The sequence below is a fragment of the Neofelis nebulosa genome, chromosome 13, assembly GCF_028018385.1.
Source record: "Neofelis nebulosa isolate mNeoNeb1 chromosome 13, mNeoNeb1.pri, whole genome shotgun sequence".
Lineage (NCBI taxonomy): Eukaryota > Metazoa > Chordata > Mammalia > Carnivora > Felidae > Neofelis > Neofelis nebulosa.
In genome coordinates, this window is record NC_080794.1 from 8,325,342 (window position 1) to 8,338,139 (window position 12,798).

The 12,798-nt window shown below is 42.5% G+C and overlaps 1 protein-coding gene across 4 annotated transcripts in view; it reads left to right on the plus strand.

Annotated features, from left to right (window-relative positions):
- Window positions 1–12,798, plus strand: part of RYR2 (ryanodine receptor 2) — a 768,107-nt gene that overhangs the window by 516,018 nt on the left and 239,291 nt on the right. For all 4 annotated transcript variants that reach the window (XM_058696266.1, XM_058696262.1, XM_058696264.1 and 1 more), the window contains 6 exons: window positions 628–742; window positions 2,588–2,748; window positions 4,671–4,830; window positions 5,211–5,297; window positions 8,266–8,492; window positions 11,837–12,641. In XM_058696266.1, coding sequence (XP_058552249.1) covers window positions 628–742; window positions 2,588–2,748; window positions 4,671–4,830; window positions 5,211–5,297; window positions 8,266–8,492; window positions 11,837–12,641 — 1,555 coding nt within the window. The remainder of the gene's footprint in view (window positions 1–627; window positions 743–2,587; window positions 2,749–4,670; window positions 4,831–5,210; window positions 5,298–8,265; window positions 8,493–11,836; window positions 12,642–12,798) is intronic.

Genomic DNA, 12,798 nt, shown 5'->3' on the forward strand with positions numbered 1-12,798 from the left:
CCTGATGTTCAGTGATCTTGAACATCTTTTCATATACTTCTAGGCCATTTGTATATCATCTTTGGAGAAACGTCTTTTCAGGTTCTTTGCCCATTTTTTTTTATTGGGTTATTTGCTTCGTTGTTTTTGAGTTGTAGGATTTCTTTATATACTCTGGATATTAACCCCTTATATATAATTTACAAGTATTTTCTCCAAAGAGTTTTTAAGATGTTTATATTTACGTTCTTGGTTGAAACTTAAAGTATTCTCTCTAAATAGTATTTTTTATAGACACAAGGCAAGTTATTTCAGCATCCTTTTTTGCACTAAATCTTAATTTCTCCAGATCAGCGTGATTGACACTGTAGTTCAGATAATTATTTGTTGTGAGAGTCCGCCATGTTAATTGAAGGATAGTCACATCCCTGGCCTCCACCCGCTAAATGCCAGTGGCACACCCCCCCCCCAACCCCGCACCCCCAATGTGTCAACTAAAAGTATCTCCAGTTGGGAGATAAAGGCATAGTTTAGGGAACAAAAATAGCCCTGGTTGTGAACCACTCTACTAGATTGATGATATGCACATGTTTTAAGTAGGCAGAGATTTTTAATGTTGCTGATCCCCAGTCCTGTACTATATTTCAGATTTTTGCTTAGAAGAACAAAGCCAGATTATAGCACGAGCCATTCTGCAAGGCTCACCGAAGATGTCCTTGCAGATGATCGGGATGATTATGATTACTTGATGCAAACGTCCACGGTATGAGGTTGAAGCTTTTGTCACTTATTTCTCTTTGTCAGTTATTGTGTGTTTCATGTCAAAGAGTTCCTTTTCATTCATCCTCTGTAGCCGACTTATTTTAAAATAAATCTTTGTTTCTATTTTGGGGACTGAAAGTTGAAGAAAATACAGGTATATTCTGAGGTGTATTATGTGGTAAGAGAAGTGTTTTAGGCAAAATAACTTTATGACATGCTTAATCCTGATTTTGCTATCATGTTTCCTGGGAAAATTTTAATTTCCACTTAATTCTTCCAAGTGCATATAATTTCCTTCATCTTAGTGATATATCTAAAGGAAGATCATTTATCATACTTTGTTGGAGGTCATGTTTTGCTCTCTGCCAATTCATGTTTAAACCGGGGTGCTTGGCTGACTCGGTAGATGGAGCATGCCACTCTTGGTCTCAGGGTGGTGAGTTCAAGCCCCATGTTAGGTGTAGAACCTACTTAGTAAATAAATAAAAATTTAAAAATTAGGGGCGCCTGGGTGGCTTGGTCGGTTAAGCGTCCGACTTCGGCTCAGGTCACGATCTCGCGGTCCGTGAGTTCGAGCCCCGCGTCGGGCTCTGTGCGGACAGCTCAGAGCCTGGAGCCTGTTTCAGATTCTGTGTCTCCCTCTCTCTGTGACCCTCCCCCGTTCATGCTCTGTCTCTCTCTGTCTCAAAAATAAATAAACGTTAAAAAAAAAAAAAAAATTAAAAAAAAAAAATTTAAAAATTAAAAGAAAAAAGGGGAACCTGGGTCGTTCGTTCAGTTAAGTGTCTAACTTTGGCTCAGGTCATGATATTGCAGTTCATGAGTTCGAGCCCCATGTCCAGCTCTGTGCTGATAGTACAGAGCCTGGTTGGGATTCTCCCTTCCTCTCATTGTGTGCCCCTCCCCCACTCGCACGCGTGTGCATGCTGTCTCTCTCAAATAAATAAATAAAACTTTAAAAATAAATAAATAAATAAACAAACAAACAATGCTTTAAAAAACAAATTTTTCAAAACAACTTTTCCTAAAACACCAAATGGGAAAAAAATGTATAATTTTTTACATTTTTTTTTACATTTTTACAATTTTTTACATAATTACATCCCTTATAGAGTGCCACCATGTTTGAGCTAGATTTTTACATATTAGATCTGAGCTATTTCAAAGTGATTTTTTTAAATTTTTATTTATTTTGATAGAGAGAAAGAGAGAGAGATTTGGGGGGAGGGGAGGAGAGCGAGGAAGAGAGAGAATCCCAAGCATGTTCTGCGCTTTCAGCACAGAGCCCGACCTGGGGCTCAGTCTTCTGAATCGTGAGATCATGACCTGAGCCAAAATCAAGAGTTGGATGCTTAATCAAGTGAGCTACACAGGCGCCCCTCAAAGTGATTTTAAGGTATCAAAGTATTATTGATAGGAAAGGCAAAGCATATTCAAAAAGGTGGGTGACAGGTATAAAACACTAGCATAAATTAGTGTGCTTGTATAACTTTCCAGAATTTGAAGTTTATCTGCCTGAATGGATTGGTGATTTTATTACATAAATATGCTATGTATGTGCACATACAGTTGTACTCATATTTTAGGAGTATGAAAGACCTCAAATTATTTAGTGTGTTTGCTCCGACAAGATCATTTCTCTTCTTCCCATTATTTCTGATTTCCTTTCCATTATCTCTGCTTTAAGACTTATCTTCTTCCAGTGTCCGCTCTTTGTTCTTGTTACATTTTAATTAGGCCGAATGATTTTAAGCAAAGAAATGCAGTCAGGCAATTCAAAAGCATTGCGTATCAAAGTTTTGTTTCTTTTTAACTTTGCCAACACTTGCTTTTGCTGTCTTGACAGTACTATTACTCAGTGAGAATCTTTCCCGGCCAAGAACCTGCTAACGTCTGGGTGGGCTGGATTACATCAGATTTCCATCAGTATGATACAGGCTTTGACTTGGACAGAGTTCGTACAGTAACCGTTACTCTAGGAGATGAAAAGGGAAAAGTACACGAAAGGTCGGTTTTTCTCAATTTTTTTTTTTTCTTATGTGAATGACATCTGATAAACATGTTGATAAACCTAGGTGTTTTTTTTGTTTTTTTGGGTTTTTTTCCCCCCTTGGATTTCATGTCCAGGATCGCGTTGTATTTATAGGAACAATATCATGAAACCATTCATGTCAGTGTCCGTTTTGTTGTGCATACAAGCCAGTAAGGAATCTGAATACGTTAAAAGTGAAAAACATTATAAAGTAAGAGCAGTGCATCCTTTGTGGGTAACAGTCTACATTCCTTCAGGTGACCTCGTACGTGACTAACAGCTTGGGTTGCCAGTACTAAGCCTTTGTTTTAGGGATTAGAGATGGGTGGATGTGAGGCTTTTATGGTCTGAAATGTATCTCGGGAACGGTTTACGTGGTGGGGAGAAAACTGTGAAGACAGTGTGGGCTAGTAGTTTAGACCAGGTGGACGCATTTTAACTCAGACTGAGGAGAAGTGGGTTCTTTCCTCAGCTTTGCCATTGACTCGCTGTGTGGCTTTGGGTAAGTCAGTTCCACTTTCTGTGCCATCCTTTTTTCATTTGTAAAACAAACCAAACTCAAACCAAACCTTCAAAAAAGTGAAGAAGGCTATCTTCCTTGTGGAATAAGACAAGAAAAGATCTGGCCATTTGCATCTGTCTTTTGTGCCCATGCATCCTCTCTGATCTGCTGTGACAGGTGTCATAGAGGGAGTCCGCCATAATGTTGCTTTTCTTATATACCTGCATCATCATTTTTGGTGACCAGAAGCTCACTCTCCTGCCTTCGGGTTGTCACACTTAAAACTGTGGAACTTAGCCCTTGAGACCTTGGGCCAAGCCAGAATGTCCAGGAAAGAGTGCTTTCTTTACAACAGTATGGGAGCCCCATACCCACCTGTCTCTGGGAACATTCTTGAAGGACACATTTGATTTTCAAAGATGGCAACGGTACAAGGAAATAACCCAACAGAGGGACGGGATACCTGGATAGATGATCTTAGTGTAAGAAATAGAGGGCAGGGAAGGGTTGTTGTATGTTTTGTAAGGAGTGCAAAGAAACACAGCCAACCTGATTATTCCGAAACTGATTTTTATCTCAGCCTTCTTTTTCTTTTCCTCCTACTTGCCTGCCTTTGACTTTTTTTTTTTTTTTTTTTTTTTTTTTTTTTTTTTGCCAGCTTCATTAACATTTTCACTCTGCTGTGGCAGAGAAAGGGAAGGAGGCAAAACTCAAGTCACTTTAGGTTTATTACCATCTCTGGGAAAGGTTTCGGTGGGGGTGAAACTCAGGTGGGGGTTTGTTGTTAACGTCAGTGATGTTATGCATATTCTAGCTAATTCTTTCTCTCATAACAGATCACCAGGAATTGTCCACAAAGGGGCATAATGTTAGCCAAATTTTAAATATGTTGAATCACTGATGGCTCAGGTAGAATTTGCCTAAGGACTTTGACAGTGTTCGGAAATGACTGCTTCTCATCTCAGAACAAGTGATTAAAAAAACAAAAACATGAGAATGAGGAGAATGAAAATTGCAAATTTGGATGATTATTAGTTAAACTTTTTTGAACCTCAGAACAGGGTCCAGTTTGGTTTGAGATTTTGGAGGGGTAGGCGCAGGTCAGTTTTTACTTGTTTCCGACTTGTTGACCTGTCTCCATTAGGTGCAAAATTTAGAAACGTGTAAGACCAGATTCAGAATACCCACGACATCAGTGGACTTTTTGCTCCGAATCACAGAATCGGCCCATTGTGCACCTCTCCCATTACAGCATGAGCTTGTTGCTTGCACAGCATAATTTAGGTTTAGTTTGCAAGATATACATGCTTTCTATTGTATCTGTGGTCGTACAAAGATAAAAATGTGTTTTGTTTTTTGTTTTTTGTGTTTTGTTTGTTTTTTTTTGAAATCCAGCATCAAACGCAGCAACTGCTATATGGTGTGCGCGGGCGAGAGCATGAGCCCAGGGCAAGGACGCAACAATAATGGCCTGGAGATCGGGTGCGTGGTGGATGCTGCCAGTGGGCTTCTCACATTCACCGCCAACGGCAAGGAGCTGAGCACCTACTACCAGGTCCGTGGGCAGGGATGGTGGCGTGCTTCTGGGAAGAAAGCGTTTTGTCCCCGCGCACAAAAAGCACATTCTAGAAGATCGAAAAGTACCTTAGAAAATAGACGAAAATGAAAACCGAAATGAGCCTAATTGGGCCTTTTTAGTTCTCTTTGAATAATAACACTGCCCTTCGGGGGGGAAACAGTACAGGCCTCCAAAAATGTTCACATAACAACGAAATGAGATACCCTGAATATTTGTTGAAAGAGGAGATCCATCTGAAAGAACACAAAAGTGTCTGGGCCCCTTCTGTCAGGTGTTCCTTGGCCATTATAAAGAAAATATTTTTTCTTGGTGTTCCTTCTTTGACTAATACTTCCAGATTCATTTCTTTATCTAAGGTGGAGCCAAGTACGAAATTATTTCCTGCAGCTTTTGCCCAAGCTACAAGTCCCAACGTTTTCCAGTTTGAGCTGGGAAGAATCAAGGTAAGAAAGATTCATTGCTGGTATTCTGTTTGGGGTCTTCCTCTTAGGGAATAGCGGCTACTTCTCCTTAAATAAATTCAGTATTTTATTTTAGCAGCGATGTTAGTGACAGAAGTGACTCTTTTAAAAAAAGGTAAGCCATGCTTGAAAGTTCTATAATTTCCTTCAGGTGGCTAAGGCCATGTTAATTTATTAGAAAGGGTTTGTGCCACAATTTAAATTACTTATTAAATATTCTGTAAGAAGAAGAACAAAAAAGGCTTTCTCTGTGGTCATCAAAAATATATTACTCAATGAAACTAGGCTTATTTGGAACAAAAATGCCAAATAACATACCACTTGATTATCTGGAACTCACAGGTGAGCTAGTAAATGGGCTTAACGACACGAAACTGGTACATTGTGGTAAGTGCTAGAATAGTGCACATATAGAATACTCCAGGAACAAATGAAAGAACAAGGTGGAGGTTGGAGGGGGATGGATCGGGTAAAGCAAAGAGAAGAGGAGGCATTTAGGTTGACTCATAACTGTTGAATAAGAGATCTCAGAATACACTTAGTAAGAGAGGACATCCTAGGCCGAGGAAGGGCAAGAGAAAGCAAAAATATTTGAGTCAAAGTGCTAAAGGTTAAAGAATTCAATATGGCTGTAACAAAAGGTGACTTCCAGGATGTGGCTGGAGATTAACATTGAGAGAAGGTGGACTGAAGCCAACCTGGGAAGGCCTTGAATGCCTCTCTAAGAGGTTGGTACCGGGGCGCCTGGGTGGCGCAGTCGGTTAAGCGTCCGACTTCAGCCAGGTAACGATCTCGCGGTCCGTGAGTTCGAGCCCCACGTCGGGCTCTGGGCTGATGGCTCGGAGTCTGGAGCCTGTTTCCGATTCTGTGTCTCCCTCTCTCTCTGCCCCTCCCCCGTTCATGCTCTGTCTCTCTCTGTCCCAAAAATAAAAAATAAAAAACGTTGAAAAAAAAAAAAATTAAAAAAAAAAAAAAAAAAAAGAGGTTGGTACCTACTGTATAGGCAGTGTTGATCCCATTGGAAACTGGAAGCTGGGGACTGAGCATAAGTAAACCAGTTTTGGAAAAATACATTGGCAGTAATATGGAGGTGGAAATGTGGAGAAGTATCTGTTCTCACAAGAATGAGAAGAGGCAGTAATGCTGAGTTATTGATGATTTGATGCCATCCGCATGGGAGATGATGAGAGCCTGAGAAGTCATGTTGGAGAGAGAGAGGGGTAAATGAGAAGATGTTTTAGAAGAGAAATGAATAGAATTTGACGGTGAGTTGGACAGATAGTATTCGTTGATGAATTGGATTCAGGTACTCAAGGAGAATGAAGAATCAAGGATTAAATTAATTTTTTGAGTTTGGTCAAACTAAGGGATGCTAAGACAACAAGCGGAAGAGCTTGTTGAAATTCAGGAAAAGGAACTGAATTGAATTTTGCGGTTGTACAAGTTGAGATGCCAGCTGCACGTCGGGGTGGAGTGCGGTGGGAGGTTTTACAGTGTTGGCTCGGTGACTTTGGACATGCTCCTTAAACTGTGTGAGTTCAATGTCTACTTTTGTAAAATGAGATGCTCAGCAGCCACAGAAAAGCAAACATAATATGGGTGAAAGGAATCCATGATTCCTGTTGGTTAGGATGGCTTCTGACCTTGCCAGAAGAATTTGGGCAAAATGATGGACGAAGCTATACTATAGTGAATTCAAGGTTGAAAATTAGAGAAAGACAGCAAATTTGGGTGAATAAATATATAGACAGAAAGATCGATCTGGCCTCCAGCTCTTCCTCAGACTTGCCAGGCAGACTTCCTCCTTGGGTCCTTTGCATTGACTGTCCCTTCTGCATGGAAGGGATGTCACCTTCTCAGCCATACCCATTATGATCATCCTCCTTATTATTGCTGTCCTGCATTCTGCTTCCTCTATCCTGGGTCCCCACCGTGACCTCTTTTGTCATATGCTATTTAATTTGCTTTTTAACTTTGTCTATTTTATGTTTCCAGTTTAAAAAAAAAAATGGAAGCTGGATGAGAGGAGGGGTTTTGTGTGTTTTGTTCACTCAGGGCCCAAAGCAGTATCTGGCTTTCCTCCCCGCCCTCTCCATTATCAGAAGAGAATAGGAAGGTAGCTGGAGGATGAGATAGTCTGAAAGTACGCAGTAGACAAGACTTTATGGGAGAGGGAGACACTGAAGGTAATGGGAGAGGTGAGAGTGTTGTTTCCATATGGCCCATGACGAGCAGGCGGAGGGGGTGTCAGGGTCATGAGTGAATGAATAAGCTTCGGCCAAGTAGAGACCTGTGTTGCCCTGAGATCAGACTGAAGGCACTAGGAAGGCTGAAGGTGATCCATACTGAAGCTGGAGCAGGGTGAAGAACAATTAGATTGTGTTAATGTCTGATGAACTCTGTTGTCTTGTGTGATGGTGCGGTTTGTCTGTTGAGCTGTCTCCGGTGTAGAACTGGCTGCTGAAACCTGACAAAACTGACTTGTGAGTGAGGGAGCCAGTGAGTGAGCACTTGAAGGATAAGGTGGGCTACAGAGGACAGACCAGGAGAGAGAGCCAAGTGCGTGCAACTCTTCCAGGAGTTTGGTACCGCAGACAGCCGCAGGCTTGCCGGATTTGGCGAGGGCCCAGCTTGGTAAAAAAAAAATACGCAGATTACGTGGTTCTACTTGGTTGTAGCTGCATTCTCAGCGTACCAGGGAGTGTTTGCAAAAGAAATCTAGCTCCCCAAGCCTGTTTGCCACCCTGAAATTTTAGGTATGTTCTCTCAGGATGTTTTTGCCTCTTGACCTTTCAGGAGCCATTCATCCCAAGTTCTGTTATTTCTTGTATTAACATTGCTGGACACAGAGGGTATCTCGCTTCCAGGATCTCTTTCCTGTGAAGAACTGTGGTCATTACGTTATTAACCCCACGGATTGTTACAAATTAGTTCTTTTTCTGCTCCCTAGAATGTGATGCCTCTCTCCGCGGGATTATTCAAGAGTGAGCACAAAAACCCTGTGCCACAGTGTCCCCCGCGTCTCCACGTGCAGTTTCTGTCCCACGTCCTGTGGAGCAGAATGCCCAACCAGTTCCTGAAGGTAGATGTGTCTCGAATAAGTGAGCGCCAAGGCTGGCTGGTGCAGTGTTTGGATCCTCTGCAGTTCATGTCTCTCCATATCCCGGAGGAGAACAGGTCAGCCCTGTGTGCCCTTTACTGTCTGATTAGGGCCCTTTGAATTAGACCATTGGCCGGGAGCTCAGGTGTGCTGCTGGGGAAAGAAAATGAAGCTTAAAAATATCTTATTTCTGGGGTGCCTGGGTGGCTCAGTCGGTGAAATGTCCCACTTCAGCTCAGGTCATGATCTCCTGGTTCGTGAGTTCGAGCCCCGCATCAGGCTGTGTGCTGACAGCTCAAAGCCTGGAGCCTGCTTTAGATTCTGTGTGTCCCTCTCTCTCTGCCCCTTCCCTACTCATGCTCTTTCTCTCTCTCTTCCTCAAAAATAAATAAACATTAAATAAATGAACTCTCACTATAGATCATGAAGAGTTTGAGTCATTTTCCCAAAATGTATGAAATACAAATGCACAAAAAAGAGTCACTAGAACCAGATATGCAGGCAAGGTGAGGACAGGAAAATAACAAAGCCCAGGGCGAGACTGACACGGGGTCACTCACACCACATCATTCTGTGTGGTTGGTAAAGTCCCACAGTGGCTTCAGGCTTCCTAGAAGCCAAAGAAAAATCTGATGAGTTCCCAGATTCAGAATAACAAAGAGATATGCCAACTAGTGGCTGAGTAGAAGCTTTTTCTCATGCCCCAATGACATGGCCAATAATTAATACTTAACAATTTGGGATGGCACTACATACATGTTAGTTCTCTGGTTCCTTCGTGACACGTATCACTGTTCATAATTTACGTACTTTTTGGTTAAGATTTCCCTCCTCAGCTAGATGGTCAGCTCCCTTAGGGCAGGAATTGTGTCGATGTTGTTCACCATCGTATCACCAGTGCACAGTGCTTCATCCATAGTAGACCCTCTGTAATATTTGATGTATAAAAGAATGATATTGACTTATGAAAAATATTTCTCCATTGAGGACTGTTGAAGAGTGTAAGGTATTATATTAGCTTTTAATGCAATAACAACCCCCACGTCTCAGTGGCTTGTGAACAGACGTGAATCTTTTGCTCACGTTACGTGAGGTTGTTGGTCCGCTGTAGCTCTGCTCCAGGCTGTGGTGGGCTATGAGTGCGGACTTCCTCCTTCTTACCCTGAGACCCAAATTGATGGGGCAGCTCCGATCTGGGACATACAGTTTCCACGGCCAATGGTGGATGTACAGGAGGGTTAACAGACACTTCAGGTCTCTTAGAACTTCTTTTTGCTTGTGGCAGATGTTACATTCACTCACAGTTTATTTATTTTATTTATTTTATTTATGACCTGCCTAAGCAAGTCATAGAGTCAAGCCCAAGCTAAGTAGAGCAGATCAGACTACCCCATATACAGGACAGACGGAAGAAGAGGGAGAATATTTACCAACAACAGTATGGCGTGTGCTAAGGAGGTGTTATATTTTATATTTAAACAGATAAAATAATGTCCTTGTAACAGATAGAATAACAAGTTATTTATTTTGCTATCCTCCCAAGTAAATCCATAGCTTATTAAAGTATGAATATTGCTATAAGGAGTTGGTGTGGAAAGACAGATTAAAGTAGTTGAGGTATATGCTTTGGTTTGCCCTGACCTAAGTGTAGAGTCATGAGATGGAGACTATAGATCCTTCCAGAATTCTCTTATTCATTCATTCCAGACATATATTAGTTCTCATTGTGTCCCTGGCATTGGATACTAAATGGTGTACAAAACAGATGGGACCCTTACCTTAAAAGATTTCATGGTCTAGTCGGGAAGAGAGGTGCTTTAAAGGAAGTAACAGGGTGCCCTAAAGTGAATAATAGGAGGTGGGTTGGAAGGGGCAGTAGCTAATGTAAATTGTGGAGTCCTTAGATGTTTTTTCTAGAAACTGGCAGTCTGAGAGGAATTAGATGGTAGGCTAAGTTGTGTTCTTCACTAAGAAGCTAGAATGCAGAGGTTCTGTGTTGCTACGGTGAACAGGTTTATATATTTTGACCATCAGCCAGGCTCATAGTCTTCTTGAGAGCCTGGAGGGCCTAGGTAAGACATGGGAATCATTGTCCACTATACTTTGAGAGAGAAGGCCTGCTTAGATATACCTTCCCAAGAATTGGGTGCTAGCAGCCGGGCCCCACAGTTGTGTGGTTTCCCGGAGGCCTAGGTGAGTCATCATTTGCTTTGAATTTCTCACTCAGAATGCTTCTGATGCTGAGATTTGGGCGGTAGGGTCTGGAATAACTTTGCACCATCAAGCCACAGTGGCTTTTCATAGAATACCTGTGACCCGGGAAGCATAGACACAGTGGATGGGCATGGACAGGATGATCGAGTATGGAGGACGGTGACAGAGCTTAACAGCAAATAATCACAAGTAATTACTCAGCTTCTACTGTGTAGGGGTTAACTGCTAGACGAATATTAATGAAGTCATATAATAACCCATGTTCTGATGAGTTTATATTATAGTCTCACCAAGGACACTTTTCTAGATGAATGAGTCATTCCTTTTATTGTGAATATATCAAGTTTCTACTTTCAATTCTACAGTGTCACCCATGGGCAATCTTAATAATTTAAATAAATAGTGTAGAAACATTAGCACATCGAAAGGAATTACGTCCTCTTAAAATTGACTTCGTGTTGAAAGGAATGGCTTTACTTTAGGCATATTCTGGCCATTTTAAGTTTTTTATGGGTCGGAAGGGCATGATACATTCTAGAAGCAAAATGGCCCAGCGTAGACTCAGCTTCCCAGTAGAAACTTTGCTACGCGAAATATCACAAATAGTATTTGTTTCACAAGCCATACATGCCCGATGGAAACCAGGGCTGCACTGGTCTAAGTCTGGGGCCGTGAGGGATGTGTAAGAAGGTACATCACTTCAGAAGCATTAGTCCTCCATTCTCTTACTTCCGACTGGTGTCAGGCGAATCACTAATCATAGGTCAGAGACAGGGACAACTTAGCCTAAGGAAAAGGTCTCTGGCTTTCTGGGGCAGCTTTGCCAAGTTGGAAAAGGAGATTCAAGATTTTCTAAGGAGGGCTCAAATTCTGAAAGGAAAAGAGACACGGGTGCAGATCGAGACTCAGTGCCTACGAGAGGTGCCCCAAACCTGAGGGTGATTGATGGAGGATGAAGCAGCTTCAACCACTAGTGGTTAGAAATTTCCCACGTAAAATTGCATACGGAGGAAAACTTGTAAAATACCTAGTACTGACGGACAAAAAAAAAATACACCATCATGAAACCTGTCATAGAAAATCGGGAACAAAGATATGTTTCCGTAACTTTTTGAAATTCATGAGGTACTTAGATTTCTCCTGTGATGCGGAGTTTTTTAGAACTTTTCCCCACCTGACCTAGCTACCACTCTCCTCCTGTGTACAGATCCGTGGACATACTGGAGCTGACAGAGCAGGAAGAGCTGCTGAAATTCCACTACCACACGCTCCGGCTTTACTCCGCCGTCTGTGCCCTCGGGAACCACCGGGTGGCGCATGCGTTGTGCAGCCACGTGGACGAACCCCAGCTGCTCTACGCCATCGAGAACAAGTACATGCCCGGTTTGCTGCGGGCCGGCTACTACGACCTGCTGATTGACATCCACCTGAGCTCCTACGCCACTGCCAGGCTCATGATGAACAGTGAGTTCATCGTGCCCATGACGGAGGAGACCAAGAGCATCACCCTCTTCCCTGATGAGAACAAAAAGCACGGCCTCCCGGGGATTGGCCTCAGCACCTCCCTCAGGCCACGGATACAGTTCTCCTCCCCCAGTTTTGTGAGCATCAATAACGAATGCTACCAATACAGTCCAGAGTTCCCGCTGGACATCCTGAAGGCCAAAACCATTCAGATGCTGACAGAAGCTGTTAAAGAGGGCAGCCTGCATGCCCGGGACCCCGTGGGGGGCACCACTGAATTTCTCTTTGTACCTCTCATCAAGCTTTTCTATACTCTGCTCATCATGGGGATCTTCCACAATGAGGACTTAAAACACATCTTGCAGCTGATAGAGCCCAGTGTGTTCAAGGAAGCCGCCACTCCGGAAGAAGACACTGAGGCTCTGGAGAAAGAGCCCTCCATGGAAGACTCCAAGCCAGAAGGAGCTGGAGAAGAAGAAGCCAAAGGGGGTAAGAGGCCCAAGGAAGGACTGCTCCAAATGAAACTGCCTGAGCCAGTTAAATTGCAGGTAATCAGAAAACAAAACAAAATGAAAAAACAAACGACAACAACAAAATTTTTTTTAGTGAATTTCAGGGTCACTAACTATTTAGGTATTGATATTTGCCTTTGTCTCTTTTCCTCTTGGTGGTGGGGGAGGGGTGTGTGTGTATTTTTGTGTTCGT